This window comes from Haliaeetus albicilla, chromosome 8, assembly GCF_947461875.1.
Source record: "Haliaeetus albicilla chromosome 8, bHalAlb1.1, whole genome shotgun sequence".
Classification (NCBI taxonomy): Eukaryota; Metazoa; Chordata; class Aves; order Accipitriformes; family Accipitridae; genus Haliaeetus; species Haliaeetus albicilla.
The window spans coordinates 29,063,287-29,084,385 of record NC_091490.1 but is presented as its reverse complement, the minus strand read 5'-3'; the positions used below and the strand labels follow the sequence as shown (position 1 = coordinate 29,084,385).

Sequence of the window (21,099 nt, the reverse complement as noted above, 5' to 3'; positions counted from 1 at the left end):
CTCAAAAGGTGACGATTACATTTCTGTTCCTTTAGCTATTGAGTAATTTTTTTAAAAATTGTTTAATGCAACTCAAACTATATTACTTTAAGTGAACTTTTATTTATAGATACCTTGTACCACAACATATAAACAGTTGCTGATAACAAACAATTAATTAAGCATTTTTTAAGTACAAAATTAAATTTAGACACTAAAAGTATAGTTGCCTTCAGATACCCGTCTCAGATCTCTTATTTGAAGGGGGTTTTTGTTTATTTAGGAGGTTTGGGCTGGGGTTGGGGGCAGTTGGGGTTTTGTTTTGTTTAAAATACAGACTTCACATGTGATGTTCTTGTTTGGCAGGTTTTAATGTAACTGCAGGTGTTGACAATGAAACTGGCTTTGTCTTTGGAGGGAACCGCTTCAATTGTGGCACTTGGATGGATAAGATGGGAGAGAGCGACAGAGCTCGCAACAGAGGAATTCCAGCTACTCCAAGGTACAGAACCCAGTCTTTTTGGGGGGAGGGGTTTAAATTATATTTCTAACTGAAATTCTTCTGCAGAACTACTGTGCTTTCCATTAACACATCTGAGAGGTGATCTCTCAAATGCTCTAAATGTTTCTGCCTACTAAAATGTTAATGGTAATTTTTTTTCCTTGTGCTCATTTGAAGAAAAAAGGTGTGTTCTTAGAAGCCCTCAGCTTCTGGCACGGTGTTAGCTCCCTGCAAAGAGTCGACTTTTGAACTGAAGTAGTGAAATGTAATTTAGGAACAACTATATACTGGTAGTACTAGCAGTACTAATTATTTAGACTTATTATAGGAGATACCTGTTGATAATTGTTGTGTTGTTTGAATACTTCTTATTTAGAATTCAAAAATATCTACAGCATCTTAAGTTTTTAAAGTTGAGATTAAACATTTTTAAAAATAAGCTCTTTACTATGTGCTAGCAAACTGCTGCAGGCATCCTTGCTTGAGTTTAGTACAGCATCAGTTTCAAGTAGACTGCTATCTGTGGGTGAGAACTGAAGGAAAACATTGTCTTGCTTGACAAGTGAGGCATTTTAATTGGGAACCAAGAGAGGTTGAGGTGTACCTGCCCTAAAGAGGTAGAATCGGTCATGCTGGAGAAAAATTTTACATCAAGCAGGCAGTAAAACTCAATGTGATATAATATGAAATTTATGCATATGGTGATTATCTATATATCACCTGAAAAAAGAAGCAAGTCCAAGAAGTGCATTTAGTGCTTATTTTAATGCTTCACTTTTGACTTGAGTAATCTATTATGGCAGAAATACTACCTAAGTTACCAAAGTGCATGTGCAGATGAGAACCTCCATACTGAATGTAGTTTTAACATCAGAGTACCAAGTTTTTGGGGGCTGATCCTTTTTTTGTGTTCTTAATCACTGGTATAAAATTCTCATAAATCTATGCAAATTAGCTGGGTATGATAATGCCACTTTAAATTAGTCTGTTGTACAGAAGAAAAGTATCTGTTAGCCAGTTTACAATCAAGCTCATTCCCTGTTAGCTGACAGAAAACCTCACCTCTTTTCCATCCTTTCCTCTGTTGTTTCTTCATCAGGTGGATTCCTACTGATCTAAAAAAAAGTAAATTGACAGTCTGCTTATGCTAATGATCTCTTCTCTTATTCATGGCCTTTCATGAAACTCAAATTACCCTACAAAACTGAGTGTGCCTAAAAGTGGCAGATAAGTTTCAGTGTAGATAATGTTAAGATATGCATCTAGGGGAAAAATAGTCTAAAACCACACCTATACGAATGCTATCAGAACTGAGCTATAACACAGGAAGGAAATCGGAGTCACTGGTAGCTTTCTGAAATCATATCTTAGTGTACAGCAGCAGCCAAAAAAGTTAATAAAAAATAATAATAATTGGTGTCATTGGTAAAGGTTTTTAGAACAAGACAGAAGGCACCATTCTGCCTCTGCGAAACCTTACACCTGCAGGATGCATTTGTATCTTGAGTGTTATGTGTATTGCTGGTCTCAGGGAGGACATAATAAAGGGAGGTAACAGAGAAGGGCAGCTAAAGCTCGAGGGGATGGAGCAGCTCCCTTGCAAGGAGAGATTGGAATGTCTAAGGACTCTTCATTTTCAAGAGAATATGGGTAACAGAGGTATGACTGAAGCTTAGAAAATAAGGACAATAGTGATGATGACGGAGCTGTTACTCACAAAACACTGCAATAGTGTAGACCTTTGGGATACTCCTACAGGAGAAACAGGAATAGTAGGAGAATAGGGAAAAATGAAGTGTCTAAATAAGATACGGGGGGGGGGTCAGTTACTTATTGAGCTTTAATAGCCTTCTTAAAGTAATTCTTGGGCTTTTTTATCATTATTATTTTAGAGATGGCTCCGCTGTGGAAATTGTTGGCCTATGCAAGTCTGCTGTTCGCTGGTTGCTGGATTTATCTGGGAAAAATGTGTTTCCATTCCGTGGAGTCACTGTAAAAAGACATGGTAAGAACAGGCACATCTCATAATTGTATTACTGGAGTATAAAAATAACTAAAACTATGAAATTGTGGCCAGATAACATCAGGGATGATTATCAAACTACTCAAGAAGGTTTAAGGGGAAAAGGGGAAAACTAGGGAAAGTATCTTGTATGATAAAATCTTTTGTTACTACAAAAATTTATTAAAAGTTGATATTGTCATGTCAATACTTCAAATATTTTATTCCATGTATTAAGGTGTGGATTACAAAGGAATTTTGGAGCCTAAATACCATTTCTCAAAATTGATATAAGTGATAGGATTATTATATATTATGATGATACACATCATTCATTACAAGAATGCTAAGTAAAATGACACGAGATGCTTCTCTTCTTTTCCTTTTCTTCCCCACTCCCCCCCCCAATATTCACAACACAGAAAACCACCTCTTGTGCATACTTACATGAGTATCTTTAGATGTCCCTTATGTTTCGGAGAGATACTGCTCTGGTTACAAAGTTACTTTGCTTTGAGCTTACCCAGCCCAAGTGAATATATATGCCCTGTAAAGCGTTTTTACTCTTCAGTAAAGGGTAATACTGGAAAGCAATTAATTTAATGGTTCTTTTATTCTATTTTAGAAAATGTGAATGAAGTGTTTGTTTTAGGTTTTTTCCTACCAGTCCTTGATAGTACAGATTCTTAGGTCATGAACTTACCTGTCACTTCAGGATTTCTTAGAATTTATGGCTAAAGTAAGACAATTTAGAATTCAGTACACAGCAATACTATAATCTGTAGATGTAGAAATAATATTTATAGGACTTGTCTTACCTCTTCTGTTCCAGAAACATAAGCAACTTTTTTAGATTTGTGTTGATGCGTGTTTACTCCCTACTGTTGTTAATCTCATGTAACTGCGTTTAAACTTCATTCATCTACTGCTGAGTCTATTTTAAAACAAACCTTAATTCCTATTTATGGTCTATACCTTGTTTCTTAAGAATAGGCTTACTGTTAGAGTTTCTAGGTTTTTTGTTCTTCTGGCCATACCATATTTCAGTTTTGGTAGTATTATCCTTTTTGCTATACTCCAGTTGTAGTTTAAGAAAAACAGGTAATATTCCTGTACTTACCTAATGTAAAACTGATGTACAATTCTTCACTGTTTTTGGTTCTTTCTTAAAAACATTGCTTATTTAAGATGTATGTGTATCTCAGTCAGGAAGTTATCCCTAGGACAATTCTGCTGACTAAAACCTGATGTTTTTCTAGTCTCACTTGAAGTTTCAGTGAGCTGTTCCTGTGAACTGTAGAATTGGCCTAAACGTGGTGAAACACCAGCTTGAGAGAGGTGATCCTAGTTCCGCTCCTGACATTGAGTGTCAGGAATTCAGGAAGAGAAAGCTTTTAGAAGTGACACTTATCCTAATGTTTTGACACTCTCTTTGAAGTCTCCAAAATAGCAAGAATATGTATACCAAGTACTATAAAAGAGCTGACATGTTACCATGATGAAATGTTAATTATAAATTTTAAACTTACTCAATTAAATATTTACTATAGATCACAGTACCTCATACTGTTTGCTTCTAGCTAGCTGCAAGTTAAAAAATGTTGTGTAAAAAAGTTGTGCATGTGTTGGAGTTGATCTGCAGTATAATTCAACTTCTAGATAATAACTTTTTGCAATGCTACTATGGCCTTTATTGTGTTAGGAGTATCTTATGTAAATCCTCAATAAGCAAAACAGTAAAAATAGACATAAGCATACTTCTGGTGTTACCACTGTGGCTGTTTTCAGAAAATAAAACCTGTATGTAACATCTTGCAGAAAAGGAGGAGACTATCACATATGATGAGTGGAACAGAAAAATTCAAGGACACTTTGAAAGGCTGTTCTTTGTCTCTGAGAACCCAGCAGATCCTAACGAGAAACATCCAAATCTTGTTCACAAACGTGGAATTTATAAGGACAGCTATGGAGCTTCGAGTCCATGGTGTGATTACCAACTCAGGCCAAATTTTACAATAGCAATGGTTGTGGTAAGTGGCAGGGGGGAAGCATTTGCACTTAAAGTTCATTGCAAGGTTCACCTGCATGGCATTATATCAGGAACATACCTTGCTTAGAATAACTTGTTGAAAGCTTTTCTTTTCCATGCTTTTAATATTGGTCCATCTTGGAGTATGTCCTAAAAATACATCCTTGACAGGACTTACCTAAATGAAACTGCTGTCCAGTGTATAGCTAGGATAAATTCGCAGTGTTCACTGTATTCAGAATGTCTTTTAAGGTTAGGTTTGGTAGGCAGACCTTTTTCCCTTCAAGGGAAAAGACCCCCTTTTTCCATTGAATTAGCTAAAAAGCATGGGTTGCTTGTCTTTATCAGGTTTGTAAAGAGCTTCAGTCATACTACTTGGCAAGTGTATTTAAAATAAAATAAAAAATTTTTAAAAATTGGATAGCTTCTGTCTTCTTGCTTACTCTGACTTTTAGGTTCCAGAAGTTGATTCAGTAATACAAAACTTGGGCTTTTTGTGGTCTTCTACGTTTGTATACACAGTCTTATGTGTGTACATGTGCAGAGTTTACTCATTGAATCTTTATTTTATTAGGCCCCTGAGTTGTTCACACCTGAGAGAGCTTGGAAAGCTCTGCAGATAGCAGAGGAAAAACTGCTCGGTCCATTAGGCATGAAAACCTTAGACCCAGAGTAAGTATAGTAGACATAAGAATAAGTGTTAATTACAAAACATGACAGTAGGAATTGTTTGACATGTGAGGATAGTATTTCTTTTGTTAAAATCCTCATACAGACCTGTGAAATAAGGCTGCAATAAATACTTGCGGAACAATTATTTTGCTGTTCTAAAAGTCCATGCAGTTGATTTGTGTAGGCAATCGCCAGGTGTTTTTGGATGCCACACAGTAAGTCAAATTTTTTATCATAAAAGATGTTGAATTTGCATCTTGATACATGCTTATATATGATACAGTGCACAGCACTACAGTTTGAGTAAAAGCATAAGTGCAAAATCATGAATTCAAGAAATTCCAAGACTATAACCATTTTCCTACTAGTTTAAACTGCATTTGGAATTCCATTGTCACGTAAAATACAGAACCTGGTGGAGACCTCCCCAACTTAACCACCATTAAATGTAAATGCCATGACAAATTTTTGGTTCATTTCTGCTTTCCATTTTTATGTATCATTTTTGTTAAGGCTTTGTTTGCGTAATTTATTTTTTCTTTCTTGCAGTGATATGGTTTACTGTGGAGTGTATGATAATGCTCTTGACAATGACAACTATAATGTAGCCAGAGGTTTTAATTATCACCAAGGACCTGTAAGAGCCAATTTCTTCAATTTTAGAAAAAGTGCTGTCACCTTTTCAAACTGACAGCTATAATAATCTCTTTTCATTCTTTCCTTAGGAATGGCTGTGGCCAATTGGATATTTTCTTCGTGCCAAATTGTACTTCTCAAAGTTGATTGGTCCAGAGATATATGCAAAAACTGTAGTTATGATTAAGAATGTTCTTTCTCGCCACTATGTTCACCTTGAAAGGTAAGACACCTGCTAACAGAGATTCAAAACATTCGTTCAAGCTAGTGGTATCCACTATGCAATTGCATGTTAATGTACAGATCTATAATATAAACAGCATCTGTTGCTTACATATAAAGTTCACTGCTGTATGTGCTATTGAAGATCTCAAGTCAGGTTTCAAGTACAGCTTTTTATAGATTGCAGAATTATTAATACTTACCCCTTTCAAGACCAGGTGAAATAAACCTTATGTAAAAATTAGGATCTAATTTCATACAAAAAATAAATTTCAGAAAAAAATGTTGGTGAGTTGTTTTTTAAAATATCGAAATACTTCAGAACAACCTGCAAAACAAAATAGTTAAAGTAGTGACAGATTAAAATTGTGGCAGATAAGCTGATGTAAAATATTGTTAGGATTTCTTGTGTTATAAATGAGGAAATTAGTATGACAGTGTTTCAGAATCTTAATAACCTTGATATTCTAAGAAGGCAGAGGAACTTGCTATGGTCCTTAAATGTTACTTTGTGTTTTGAGTTCTCCCTCTTAAAAACCAAATCCACACTATTTTTCCCTGTTTTCTGTCTGTTATGTTTTTAATTCTTAAGGATTTGAGACAAACCAAAACAAACAAAACAAAGATCTTGCCCTTGATATCTCTTCCATATAATCTGTTCTGCAGTACTTCAAATATGCATTTATTTATACCCATAACTGTAACTCAGTAGGACTGGTCATGACAGAAGGATTTGTCTGACCACACAAGGAAGAAAAGGGATTTGTTAAGCAACTTTTCGCTTTATGTAGTGTCTTGTCCTAGTGTCTTGTTTGGTAGTATTACCAAATAACTTACAGTTTAGTAGCATTCTTTGTTTTTTCTGTCTTACTACTTAAGTAGTGTACTTTTACTTGGTTTTGTATTTCATTTGTGTACAGAATTATTAATGTAGCAACAGGCTCAATTTATGAGCATTTCTGTAAGTATGTTAGTTTGTGGAAATTTTATTCCTATGGAGGAAAAAAAAGGCTTATGTAGTCATGCTATCTTCCAGCCATTATCACTTTGTAGCACCATAATCCAGTTTCAAGTGTAATTTGAATACCATTCAGTTAACTCAAAGATAATTTGTATTCTTCCAACTGCAAAACTACCTGAATGAAAAACAGGGACAACATGCCAGTAGTTTAAGTTCAGATATTATTAGTAGCAGAGAGTCTACTTTGAAGGAGAGGCACCCTCACAAAAAACTACCATTCCCAGCTGCAGGGAAAAAAATGATTCATTAGATCTCAGTTATTAAAGAACATACTGTGCCTGTAGTCATGACCTTTAGTCATGGTTCTCCGTTTCCTACTGAGATAATATTCTAAAAGGTTTTAAAATGAAATGTTCTTTTAATTTCAGTGTATAATCTAACAACAATATTTGTTTTGCTTTTTTTTTTTTTTCTTTTATCAGATCATCCTGGAAAGGGCTTCCAGAACTGACCAATGAAAATGGACAGTATTGCCCTTTTAGCTGTGAAACTCAGGCCTGGTCCATTGGTGTTATCCTTGAAATCCTTTATGACTTGTAAAAGCTTATTTTGATTGATTTGATGAAACTTCTGTAGTCTTATTATTGGGCATAAATGAACACTTGGCTTTATACTGCAAGGGAAATGTCCTGTTCTGCACAATCACTTAAGCTGTGTCCTGACTTTCAAAGATGCTGAATGCCAGCAGCTCCTATGCCCTGTAACTGTGTAGGGCTTGGGTTGTTTTCTGAAAATCAGGCCATTGACGATAAAATAAAACTGCAGTGCACACTTAATGCAGAAACTTTTAGTAAGGAGCAATTTTAAGAATATGCACAAACTTAATTTTAAGTAGCTTTGGTTTTTTAGATGTTTCAAATCAAAATCTTGATGTAACAAAGTGAGGTGGCTCTTTCCTGAGCTAAAAATAAGTAGCACAGCTCTTATGTTTGTTTTTTTTTCTTTGTCTCTTAAAGAGTAAATGGATGTTTTGCAAATGCATGCTTAAAGGGGAGTAGACTAACCTATAGCTTTCTGAGTTTTTGGTATGCTTTGTGCTGTAGCACCATACATTAGTGAAGGCATAATATGTTGTCTCTCTGTTGAACTGTATTACGGGGATTTTTTTTTGTATGTGTTCAGTTGAACACTCTATTAAGCAGCCACAGAAATAAAGTTTACAAATACTGTAATACACCAATGTTTGAAGTTATATATAAATTTTTCATAAACTTTAAACTACTTTGAGGTTAACTCGAGCAATAATGAGGTAATTTCCTATGCTAATCCATTTTTAAATTTATTTAAATACTGTGGGCCGTGCAGCAAACCTATTTCTTCATTTAAATCTCTTTTTCACCATAAGGAATTCATGAGAAACATGTGCATGTGCATACAATGCACAGCCTTTACATTAGGGGAGGCCAAAGATACAGAAGTCAATGTGCTTGACTACTTAATTAATTTATTGGAGAGGTATGGTCACCTCAGCCCTTTATTCTTAGGAATATCCTAGCTCTATTGAAGCAGGTGGAAACAACATCAGTGGGAAGAGCTATTAGCCTACCACTGGAGAAGAGAAGATGAGGCTTCTAGGCCTTTTGAAATTCCACCAATAAGAATAAGCATGCTACCTCTGTGTTTTTCTTTTGGGAAGAGCTTCCGCTGAACATGATGCAAAACATGTATGTGCTTTCATATTTGGATGCCTGCATGCTCTTACTAAGTTCCGTTCAGTGTTCCCAAACTGAAGGGTGGTTGACAGAAGAGCAGTTGGTAATTCTCAACTCTCTATTCATGCGATTTTTCCATCTTAGTGCAATAAACAGGCAGAGAGTGAGGCTGACAACACTTCCCACATCACAGAGGGGGAAAGCAAAACTGATACTGCATTTTTTTTAATATTGGACAACATATGCTGAAAAAAATATACACAGGATGTAATTATAATGCACTAATAACATGTAGGTCAAGACTTTATTGTATCTGTATTTTAAAGTTTCTGTACCCTGTCTAAAGTACAGTGCAAGTGTGCTATCTTGTTCAGGGAGATGTTACAGATAGATAACATTTAAGGGCAAGTTAATAGGCTGAAGATAGATGAATTGTAAGAAGTGGCTATATTCACACTGTTTATTTGAAAGGTTAGTAAGTATTTGAACTCCCTTGCTGAAGTGTTCAGTACTTAGAAGTTATGACTAGGAAAGGTCTATATTGTACATCAACTTTTGAGCTGCTGCAGTACATGGGTTGGGAAATCTTTTATTTTCTCGACATAATGCATGAGAGATGTCATTTGAGCGAAAACGTTACTGAAATGTCAGCCACAGGTTATTTTTTTTTAATGTGCAAGAGGCATATAAAGTATTTTTTTGTAATGTACTGAACTTTCAAAAATTCTTGATAATGATTTTGAGGTTTCTGTCCTACTGTATGACTGGCTTTTTACTGTTTTCCTAGATAATTATTTCTCGTTCATTATTTCAAACTGTGTTTTATGGCTCCTGTGGTTTAGAAAGCACGAATAATACGGCAGAATAAATTGCTCTTACCTGATGAAACATTTTAAAATTGGAAGTGCAGCTTAATAGCTATGACTGTTGAAAAAGATTTTCACAAGGTGTCAGATCATATACATTGGCAATAACACTCTTTCAGTGTTGGAAAAAAACAAGAAATTATTCATCAAAGCCTTCGTATGTTATTACAGATGACTTTCTACTGTTTTGCATATTGCACTGCTGATAGAGACTGCATATTTGTCACTGCTGGTTTTTTTTTCTAATTTAATAGTAAAATTTTAAAGAAAACACCACTGTGTACAGAAAAATACGTATGTTATGGAACTTCTAAACATGCCCATTTTAATGTTGCTTCTGCACTGATTAGTTTTAGTGACATATAAATGTTTTACATAGGAAAAAATTTGTATCGTATTGGTTGACTTTGCTGTTAAGTAGCAACAAAAGTAAGATTTGAGGTTATAACTGTTGGGGGGGTTGGTGGTGGTTTATTGGTTTGGGGTTTTTTCTTTCTCTTTTTTTTTTTTTTTTTTTTTTTTTTGTTAATCACAAACCTACTGAACACTTGTTGAGCCAGACAGTTTAAAAATGAAGAGGGAAGAAAGCAAAGTTAAGTCTAACACTTACATGAGCTGGTATTCATCTAGATAAACTTTATACCCAAGTCATTATCCCCTAAAAATAGGGGATTTATGTTGACTCATCCTGAACTGTATTTTCATTCATTAGTATCACTTATATTATACACTCAAAAACTTCTAGTAATGCAAAGTTATAATCAGTAAAACATGTTTTACAAATAAACTAATATGTTATAGAAAAAAACTAAAGAACTTAGTAAGAACTGTGAATCCATTGTGTTCCAGTTGGTGTTTCTTGATCTATATGGTATTGACATTTTTCTTTTTTTCTTCCTTCCAATTGAAATAATTTTGACTGTTACTAGTGTTCGTACAGTTAATGATTTATTCAAAGATGATTAACTGAGAATTAAGTAAAATAATGTATTATTTTCGCACTGCATGTTGTAATGTAAAATGGAAAGATGAGTTTTACACGTGTCTGTCTAGCACAGCAACAACTGATTTTAGAAAATGTCATCATTTATTTCTGAAATGCACAAAATAAAATTCTTTAACTCCGTCTGAATTAACTTTTTCATGTGGTTGTTTGGAAAAAAGCCAAACATTAGAGATGATGATGCTTGTTCAGTTGCTGGCAGTTTTGCACATATCAGAGAGATCATGAACTCAGGTCAAATTAATAACAAAAAGTGCTAACAGCACTAACCAACTAAAAAAAAACCAAAAACACATAGACTTGAGCCCTATACACAGATTCTTAGGTTTGTGTCAATATTGGTCAGCAGTCTCAGCTGGGTTTGAGTGGGATGGGGCTAGTAGAGCTCTGCATGGCATGTCCCTTCTGCTATAAATTATTATAAAATTTTAAGTCATGGTATTGCAAATTCCCCAAGAGAACAGTCCTAAGGTATATGGACTAACAGCTGCCCAACCGATACACAGTTACTTTCTGTGCAAAATTTCTGTCACTGTAGAGGAAGGATTTCACTTTCCAGCTCTGCTTTGTAAAATCAAAGTCTCTCAGCACAGGTACCTGTGATAGGTAGAATGTGTTTTGCAACTACCCTGTTTTGTTGCATGCTTTATAAAATTAGGATTTTTCTAATCTTCTGTTCAAGCATTTCCTTTAAGAAAGTAATTTCTATTATTCTATTCAATAATACTTTTAATTAAACATCCTATTGAAGAATTGTTAAGGAAACATAGAAATGACCAGTCGCTAAGTTGCCAAGGAGCAGGAGAGCTGGTAACCTCAGAGCTGCCAACTCTGAAACCTCTATGCCACCTCAAGCAGCTAAATGGATGAAGCATTAGTGGTGACCGGGCAGGTTTCTGCTGAAAGCTCCTTTTGAGATTGCGGATAGCAATTTGGGAAGCATCTTTAGTCAGGAAATCTGAGCTCTGCCCGTGTTGCCGTGCTGTTGTAGGTCACCCTAGAGGGGCAGCTACTCTCCTCACCTCAGAAAGGGCTTCCCCTCTCCGGGTGGCTCGAGGGCTAAGCAGGCTGCCCTGCGGCCTGAGAGGGTCCCCCGGGCCCTAGCGCTGGGCGGCGCCCCGAGCCCCATCGCCTCAGAGTCCGGCTGAGCGCCCGCCTGGCGCCAGGCACCGGGAAAGGTGAGGGGCCGGTGAGGGAAACGCCCCGCGGACAGGAGCGGAGCGCGGGTCGGCTTTCCTGCGGGGGGGGGGGAGTGGCGCAGACTGCCTGGGGACAGGACCGCTTCTTCTGAGGCGGGACGGGCGGGGGTTAGCGCCGGCCGTCTGCTGTGAGCCTACGCACCCGCTGGGACGGGTGAGGCCTATGTGGGCCCGCGCTGCGGGCCCGGCAGCGGTGGGAGCCCGGTCAGCTCGCTGTCTGCCTTCGCCCTCGGCGGGGCAGAGAGCCGCAAGCTGCTCCACAGGGCCGGCGTGCTCCTCCACGGGGATGGCGTGCGGAGCAGCACGGGTGGGCACTGATCAGGTTGGTAGAGGTACGATTAATCATAACCGCGTGCTCAAACTAGCCTTTAACTGCACCTGGCGTTTACTGTGGCTACTGCGTAGCTGTGCGTTAGTTCACTTTGAAAAACGTTATTTGGGTTACCTTCCTGAGCGAACGTCCCTTTGGAGGTATAGCCCATGTACCTTGCCCTCCAGACGCAGGGTAGCGCAGCGCCTCGTAATTCAGGAGCAACAGCTGGCAAAGCGCAACCCTGCTAGCCCTTCGTGGGCCAAGTCGTTAGAAGTCTCATAAAACTGCGTGAGGAGACTGTTGTTCGACGCTGGCAGCAGGTGCAGCACCGTCCAGGGTAAGGAGCGTTTGGTTATAGGTGAGCTCCCCACCTGTCAGGAAAACAGGTGAAACCTGCCCTGAGTGACAAAAAACTTTTTTTTTTTTTTTTAAATGTGCCTGTAAACAGTAATAAGGAAAATGGATTTGCCTATGAGTATTTGGTTTGTTCAAACTTCAGAGCTTATACACCTGTCGTTTTAATGTAGCACCATGAGGGAGACCTCAACCCTGAGAGTTATTCACAGAGCTGTGCTTTTGGTATTTCACAGAAGGTACTTAGTGAATTAAAGCAGAGGGTTCCTAGTTCTGAATTTTGCATAAAAGAGCAGCTGTCCAAGTGGAGTAACGGCCATTTAAAATGGGGAAAGGGAATGCTGATTTTAGAGCATATACAGCATGTACAATCCTGAATAAGGTGCAACTTCTCTGTTACTTGTTTTAGTAATCACTGTTTCTCATAGGGTCAAATTCCAAAGCAGAATTAGCATGCAAACTTGCCAGCAGTTGTGGTGGTAAGAAAATGAACCTGAGAGCAATATAGAATGAAAGTGGCATTCCTGGTAGTTAGTTAGGTGGCACTATTGGCTATCTGTGAAGCTGCAGTCTCTTGAGTTTCTGCAGGCACTTGCACAGTTTCTGCAGGCACTTGCACTTGTGATGTGTTTGTCTCATTGTGTAATGCCTCCTTGAATCCGTTCCTTTCAGAAATCTTTATCTCTTTGTGGTACGTCTGTGCTATCTACAACCTTTCATCCACAGGTAGCTGTTCACCCTGTATAATAATCTCAGAGTACTATACAAATGAAGTTTGGTATCATTGACTATATTTGACAAATAGTAAAATTGCTTACCTCAATTCATGTAAGCTTATGTAATTTGTGAGACCCAGGAGCACTTCCCTTCTCTGTGTCCATGTGTGTGCCACAGCAATATCTCAGTACAACTTCAGACGGAGACACTATTCTCCCTATAGTGCCTTTTTGCAATGAGAATGAAAGCTGGCCATGAAAGAAGAGAATTGTGCTGCAGCCTGGCAAGGATCTTAAGTTGGACAACCTGGGCTCCAAATACTAATAGAGGTAAGTTCCTTGTATGAAATTTCCTAAGAAACATGGAGTTCTATATTTCAAAGTCTGACTTTGGCAAATAAACTGGAGCCTAATTTTGTGTAGCCATGAGAAACATAAGATGACGTCTTCTAATCAGTTCTAAAGGAAGAAATATTTGCAGTTGCTTATGACTCACAGACTTGTAAGTACAGTTATTTTAAAGCATGATGCTCCAAAGTGGGCTTAAATTATAACAGTGGAAGTCTTTTTTTTTTTAAATTTTTTTTTAGAGTCACAATCATGTATAAAAATTCAGGAAAGCTGAAAGATTCATTTCTTGCAAGTGGCATGTCATGGGAAAGGTTTCTACGGAATGAACAATCTGTTCCCTTCTGGGGTACATTCAGGAGCTGTTTTTTAAATTTCTTCGTAATTGCTTTTACTGCCATTGTCTATAAGGGTCCTACATACAGCCTAGACCTGGAGAGTGGTATCTGCTATAATAATATGCAATGAAAAATTGGTTCCAAATGCAAAAGTAAGGCTCACAGCTGCTTGTGTAACACCCTGAAGAGCAGCAAAATAATGAGGTAATATTGTCTTGGCAAGAGCAGTCATTGGAGGACATTAGTAGGTCAACTGTTGTCGAGGTGTTTTGTAGTATTATGCCTAAGTAGAGTTTGGAGTAGAATTTTGAAATAAGTTGGTATATAAATTTTGTGGCTGTGAATGATTGATTTAAATATCTTGGGTGACATGTTAGAAAGGATCTTACTTGAATGTATGGTAACCTAGAGACTAGCACTGTGGGCTGGCTGGAGGTAAACGTCTCAGTAGAAAGTTGAGGATGATAGATTGGGTAAGAGTAATGCAACTTTTTGTCATAGCTGAAAAATTAACATTTCCAGCTTCATAGCAGAGGGTGGCGCCAGTTCGCCACCTACCCGTGTTCAGGCTCATGCTAAGTCTAGGCTGGGCGATTCAGTTCTCCAGCTCTTCCTTCTCAGCAAGTCTGTGTATTTCTGTACGGCCACACTCGCTCGACTATGTTTTAAGGGCTGAAGTCTCTGTTCCCGTAGTTCAAAATCGTAATAATGTTTTTAGATGTTTCGAAAATATTTTGGTAATATATTCCCATGTAGAGGAAGAGGGAAGGAATACATCTTTGACTGTTTGATGTTCTAAAGTGATAATTGAAGCTAATAAGTAGATTTCAGTATTTAAAAGTTCAGGAATCTGTTTATCTGTTTTATTACAAAGTTCAAGAATCCATTTATCTCTTAAAGAATGGGAAATGCTAGGATATGAAACCAGGTGTATGTTAGGCATTTATTTATTATTTCTGTCATAGTTCATGTAATGATTCTGTAATTGCTCATGTTTGTATCTGTTTCCTTATATGTTTTGTTTATGTACAAATAAACTTAATGTGAAAACTGAAAATAATTCTGGCTGTGCAATCTTTCACTATAACTGTGGTTATTTTAACTTAAGTATTTTGTTACATTGATTTTTTTTAATGGTATTCAATTTGCACGCAGCATTCTCTAGGAAAATTGCAAACAGTGAAGCTAAAAATGATGAAACTATAATTGAAAATTAATAATTTGGGACTCGGGAAAACTGTGTAGTGCTTAGATTTAATTGCCAGAATTTGCTTTGAATGCCTTTGTTTGCATAGAGTATGAAAGTTTCATAGGCCTGAGATTTATGTTGTGATGTTGTTAGTTAAAGATAATTGTAAGGCTGTACTCTAGGAATGAAAGCTGGTAATGGAGAAGTCTAGGTGAGAATACCAGCAATAGGGAGGAATCTAGATGGACTCAGGCACTGAGACATGGTAAGAAAAAAGAATAAAAGGAGTGATATGAAATGGTAGATCGCTTTAAGTGGTTCAGAACAGCTTTATATAAAATACAATAACAAAAGAAAAAATATGGAGTCTGTACCTGAAAAAATCCAGGTGCATCTCTCCTATAGCTTTAAGTTCTAGCCATCAGCTTTATGTGTTTTTAATGGGCTACATTTTCTAGCAGTTATTCCAGTTGCTGAAGCTGGGTGGGAACACCACATTTTCCAGATGATTTTGTAATTTGTAAAGCCTATAATCAGACCTACTGTGACAGCTGTTACAGAGGTGGTTTTGTTTTCTTGTAATGGCTGTCTGGGTAGTACTGCTCCAGGTCTCTCTCCAGGCCTGTGGCGGCCATATTGATGCCTTTGGTAGAGTTAGGTTACTCCAGAGCTTTTCCCAAGGCCTCTAGGCACAATTCAGTTAAATTTAAGCACCAGATTCTGTTATCGGCTGAATCAGAGTAAATACAGGGTAATTTAATTTCCACGCCTCAAGTAACTACAGGTTTACTTTTGCATAATTTTGGCTTTAGACAGTTTATGCACCTTTACAAACAGCAATTAAAAGTAGAAATCAGAAGTGTTAATGTTGTTTGTTCAGTTTCTGTTAGACTAACAAGAGATCTGTTTGTAATTGTTTTCATGCTACAAAGCTTTTCATGCTACAAAGCTTTTAATCGGAAAGATTTTGACAAGTAAATTAGCTTTTAATATTTAACTCTTCAACTGTATCCATTTTGGATTCTGTAATCCTGTATAATCTCACCGAAATTATAAAACTGAGGTTGCTTAAACTACCTGTATTAATGTTGCATTGAAGTAATCACTTTTATTGTTTTAATAGATTAATTCTGAGATGAGGTAGCTGAGTGCAAAAAGCATGGACTTGGGTTACACTTTATGAGAAACCTTTGCAAAGAAACTTTTTTCAACAATTTAAAAATTTAGATTTATTTTTTTAATATGGGTAGAAGTTAATTGAGGGGGTGTGTCTAGTTTTACTTATACTGTAAGCAAATAAAAACATACTGTTTTGTTCAACAAGAAGCACACCATTCAGCCTAGAATAAAATCATTAATGTGTGAGACTCAAAAAGAAGTCAGTAACATGAAGAACAAGAAGAGTATTCTCAAGTTTTCATGGAGTGTCCATTAATGTATGGGTGGAGGCTGTACAACAAAGGTAATCTGCAGTCTATTACCATGATGTTAATAAATGTAAGAATTGAAGAGTCCCTTTGTTGGACACAGCTGTCCGTGGACTATAATTCCAGATTCTGGAAGAAGGAGGAGGAGATGGTGGTGGTCAAAATGTAGCTTGATCTGAAAATACTGCCAACTGTCTGGTGAGATTTGTACTCCTAAGTACATTATGTCCTATTTTTCCTATCTCCCCAACTGCATAGTATGTCCTAGCAGGCATGACAGTCATAGGGCTCTAATGATATCATACAAAAATGGAATAGTAGTATGACTAGGAGTTCTGGAGCACAGAAGAGAGGAGCAGCTTGAGGAACTAATTGTAACCATGATGCATTTCCAATCCTATTTCAATTATCACCTGGGTTTCACTTTTGAAAAACAGATACTTTTTTATATTGAAATCTCAGGGGAAAAAACTCCTGTAGAGGCTGAAAAAAAAAACATTTTCCACCTGACTGCAGTCAAAATTCTGCATTATTTCATCAGCCCTATTTCTAGCTCTTCAGCCAGTTCACTATGGTGTCTTAAAGAGGACTCTCGATTTCTCCATCCTTCACTTCACCCTTCTTCAGTATAGCTAAAATACTACTGTGAATTTCACCCAGAAATCATCAAAATCACTGGAAACATCAGACTCTAAGGTTTTATGTGCTTGAACTTCACATTTTAAAGTCTTTTGATGTCATATACAAAAGTAACTCATAATAGTAATTACTATAATAGTAACTTTGGTCTCATAAAGTTAATTCTCAGCGTTCTCTATTTAATTTGCTATGATTATATACTCAATATATTGCTAATAAATATACTCTTTCAACATGTATATATGTTTGATGTATATATGATTTCAAACATGGGGAAAGCAGTAGAAGTCCAGGATACTACAATATCTTTAGCATTTTTTAGTATTAATGCTTTATTAAGTATTGTATTACAATAAATTTTGGCATGAAACTCAGACATGAAGATGCTTTGAAATGCTAAACAGTTATAACAGTAATTTGTACACACCACTCACACTAGTCTGTTTCCAATGCTAAGAATTTAAGGATTGCTCTGAATTAACTGAGGAGATATTTGCATAGTATGTGTCTCTGTTGCCTAAACTTCCTTTCTTGGAAAATTGTGACTGCTGTACCCTGAGAACTTTTGGCAGCTTCAGGACATGCAGAAGTGGATGTCAGCTAGTGCTATCCAGTTAACACACTTCTTCTTGGAAAGTTCTGATTTTGGTTTCCCGCTCCATCATTTTCACTGCCCTTCCCAGTTAATCAGCAATTGTTTTCTGCTGAAAACAAGGATGCTGCTAGTCGAACTCCTACCTGGCTGAACAGGTATCTTCTAAGCAGAGAACCATTGATTTTGCTGCTGCTGTTGGATGTGATCTCTAAATATTGCTGCTTCTATTGCTGGTGGTACTGTTAACAGAAAAAAAAACCTCCTTTTGTTAACATATGGATGAAGGGTGACTGGTAGTAGGTAATATTTATACAAAGTGTCAAGTTCAGCAGAACACAGACATTTAAAAACAGGAAGTCAATAATTAGTTTCCCTTCCATACAGTGTTAATTCTGCCTCCTCAGATCATTCCCACAGTGTACCAGTAACACTAACATCTGTCTAAGCACTGCACTCATCAGGAGCTACTTATATCTGCCCTATCATCAGGACTGTCACGAGGAGTGGTAAGACCTTGGATTCACCCTCCGTATGTGCTTGATATGTAATCCTACTGTACATGTGCCAAAGATTATACAGAAGTTTACACCATGCCCAATCTCATGATGCTTTGAATAGGCCTTGAAGTTCTGCTTGTGTATGTGCCTTCAGATTGCACCACCTATAGTTAAATACTTAGTTTATAATAAATAACTGCTTACCTCCTACAATTTACAGCTCCTTTGCTCTCACATCTGTCACATCATATCATGTTTAGCCATCAGGAAACCTCACAGCCTATGCTCATCTCTGACCTAACAGTACACAGCTTTCTGGGCTCTATTTCAAGCATGATCTCCAGATTGAATTCTGAAATGTGTCACAAAGATTTCAAAAAGTCCAGGACAGGTCTTTCTTTGGATCGTTATATGGCTTTATATAATGAAACAGCTCAAATATCCATTGAATGCCTTTGGGGATGTTATTCACCATGCTGCATTCTGCAGAAAATTACATGGCTTGTGAGGAACTGATACATGAAAGTTACATCTATATATTACTTTAATGCAGGCTGAATGATTTTTTTAAAAGATTATTCCATAATTTAGATCTTTGGATGTGTAGACCACAGGTTTATAGACTGTGATTAAGAACACCCATTTCTGTTACTATTACTGGAAGCCACACACTCCTGACTTTTTTTTACTTTCACTTTGATGGAGAAAGTGTTAGAAATGTAAAAATAAGACATCCCTTAAATTAAAGATGAAACTTGGCTTTCTGTGAACTTAGGTGTGAAGCTGAAACTATCTGGCTCCACAGCTAAATCCTGTGGACTACCTAGTTATGAGATGTGTGTTCTTCCTCAGCTACTTTTTCTGATTTGAGATGTGTTTGTATTTTCCTTTTTTCACTTGTCCTGTCTTTTTTTCACTTCTGTCTTCTCTTTATTCCCAGTTGTATTACTTTGTTTGAACTAATGTTGAAAACTATACACAGGGACCTAGTTTCAAGTACCTAGTTAATATCTTACACTGTGGATGTAGATGTGGTTTGACTCTTTTAAAGCAGACATGCAAAGGCGTATTTATGCATTGGTAGTACAAACAATAGCATGAGTATGCAGCTATATCAGATAGTATAATGTGTTTTCCTGAGTTACTGCAGAAATTCTCAGTGCTTTGTGCATCACTACAGGGTGGTGAATCACTGCCAGGTGGTCCTTACACATCTGACCTTGAGTTGACTTTCCAAAATATTTTCACTTGCTAAACCTAATTAAAAGATGTATTAAGGATATTTATATTACTGTTTCTCTATAATTACAGTTGATATGAGGGTGCTATTCTTTTGTGAAAGGGTGATAAGATGTCAAAAAATTGTCTGTCTTTCATACTGTGGATAACATCATGCTAAGCTTGAAAGTCTTTAAATTAATGGATTATAGTAAATTAATACTTCTGCATAAGAATGGCTATATATTATAATTGTATTCAAATTTATTGCAAAAAATAGTGCATTCTGTAAGGCATCCATTTAATAGATGGGACATCCGATTGGAGGAACTCAAGAACGTTAATTTGCCAGTCCTCATGAGCAGGAACTCTACCTGATCATAGTGATCTGATAGCCCAAAGAAGGCTGGGCAGTAGACTCTTAGTGCAGAGCAAAAATACTAAAAAATGCTGGAAGAATAAGGGGACTTAAAAGTTATATTTGCCAGACATGCCACACGCTAACTTATTACCCTGGCTTTCTGTATGCCAGTCGCTACAGATCTAGCACAGCCGTGAGGGACCTTGTACCAACAACAGCCTTGATGGTCAGCAGGTTCTCTGTGGAACCATTGTAACAAAAAAATCCCACTGAAGACCAGAAGTGGCCTATGACCTTCACTCAGAGCACAATCCAGCACTGCACTAAAAAGCCTGCTTTACACTACTTACTACCAAGACTATTCATCACCATCTTACTACCATTTATCTTCATTAATAAAAGCTGCAGAACACTGTCTTACACCTACTCATGACTGAATCTGGTATTTTTGGGTCTTCAAAGTTCTGTGTGTAGCATTAATATAAGTCTACAGGTTGTAGCAAAAGCAGGAATTTGTGCAATGTGGAAAGCGAATACAGAACGTGTTTTAATTTTAGCATGAGTACTACTTTGTTAGCGTAAGAGCTGGATATGGGCCAACAGTAATAAAGACAACTGAGAAAACATGGATTTGACATAGGATTTTTTTATGGTGATTAAAACATAGGTGTCAAATTAGGTAGAGAACTAAGAGCACTTGTGGTTGGTCTTGGAGATTGCATAAGGTTGTTGAACTGCAACAAAAAGACTGAGATTTATGTGTCTTGGTGTCTGTTTTTTGTTTTAACCTGACTAGGAAGAACACTAGTATATGCGAAATTCTTGCTGCTCTCCCATCTTGTTCAGAATAACACAATGGTTCTTAAAATAATTTAAGCAGCTTATGTCCATGCAGTACTACTTCCTCTTCCTTTAAAGTACATATCCATTCTGAAACTGCCTTTTATCCACAACTATTTGGGAGATAAAACACTATTTTACTTGTAAAACTTCAGTCCTGAAATGGTAGCATTATGCTGACGCATGCCAATATTTATTTATTCACATATGTATATATTTATATATGCTGATACCATTACACAGATGTAGTGTAACTTCTCCTTGGACTGGAAAGCAAAAAGTAGCTGTAGCATAAAATTATCATTTGGGTGTGTAGCATTTAACTGTGAGCCTGTCAGAAAACAAAACAAAACAAAAAAAACAATCTTGTCTTAGCAAGATAGCATTGTGCAACGTTTCTGGGAATGCCAGAGTTCAGTTGTCGGTAGGAACATAAAGCATTAGATCAGAAGTGTAATGGAGCTCAATTTCCATTTTTGCC

General features: G+C 37.0%; 2 protein-coding genes across 5 annotated transcripts in view; both read left to right on the top strand.

The window, feature by feature from the left end:
* AGL (amylo-alpha-1,6-glucosidase and 4-alpha-glucanotransferase) overlaps window positions 1-10,713 on the top strand; it is a 39,999-nt gene extending 29,286 nt beyond the window's left edge. For all 4 annotated transcript variants that reach the window (XM_069789545.1, XM_069789543.1, XM_069789546.1 and 1 more), the window contains exons 28-34: window positions 346-481; window positions 2,374-2,486; window positions 4,302-4,513; window positions 5,087-5,184; window positions 5,734-5,821; window positions 5,910-6,043; window positions 7,486-10,713. In XM_069789545.1, the coding sequence (XP_069645646.1) occupies window positions 346-481; window positions 2,374-2,486; window positions 4,302-4,513; window positions 5,087-5,184; window positions 5,734-5,821; window positions 5,910-6,043; window positions 7,486-7,603 (899 nt within the window). In that variant the 3' untranslated portion in view covers window positions 7,604-10,713. The remainder of the gene's footprint in view (window positions 1-345; window positions 482-2,373; window positions 2,487-4,301; window positions 4,514-5,086; window positions 5,185-5,733; window positions 5,822-5,909; window positions 6,044-7,485) is intronic.
* Window positions 10,714-10,802: 89 nt separating this feature from the next.
* Window positions 10,803-21,099, top strand: part of LOC138686440 (pro-resilin-like) — an 89,744-nt gene continuing 79,447 nt past the window's right edge. The window contains exons 1-2 of the mRNA XM_069789548.1: window positions 10,803-13,500; window positions 16,369-16,503. Coding sequence (XP_069645649.1) covers window positions 16,480-16,503 — 24 coding nt within the window. The 5' untranslated portion in view covers window positions 10,803-13,500; window positions 16,369-16,479. The remainder of the gene's footprint in view (window positions 13,501-16,368; window positions 16,504-21,099) is intronic.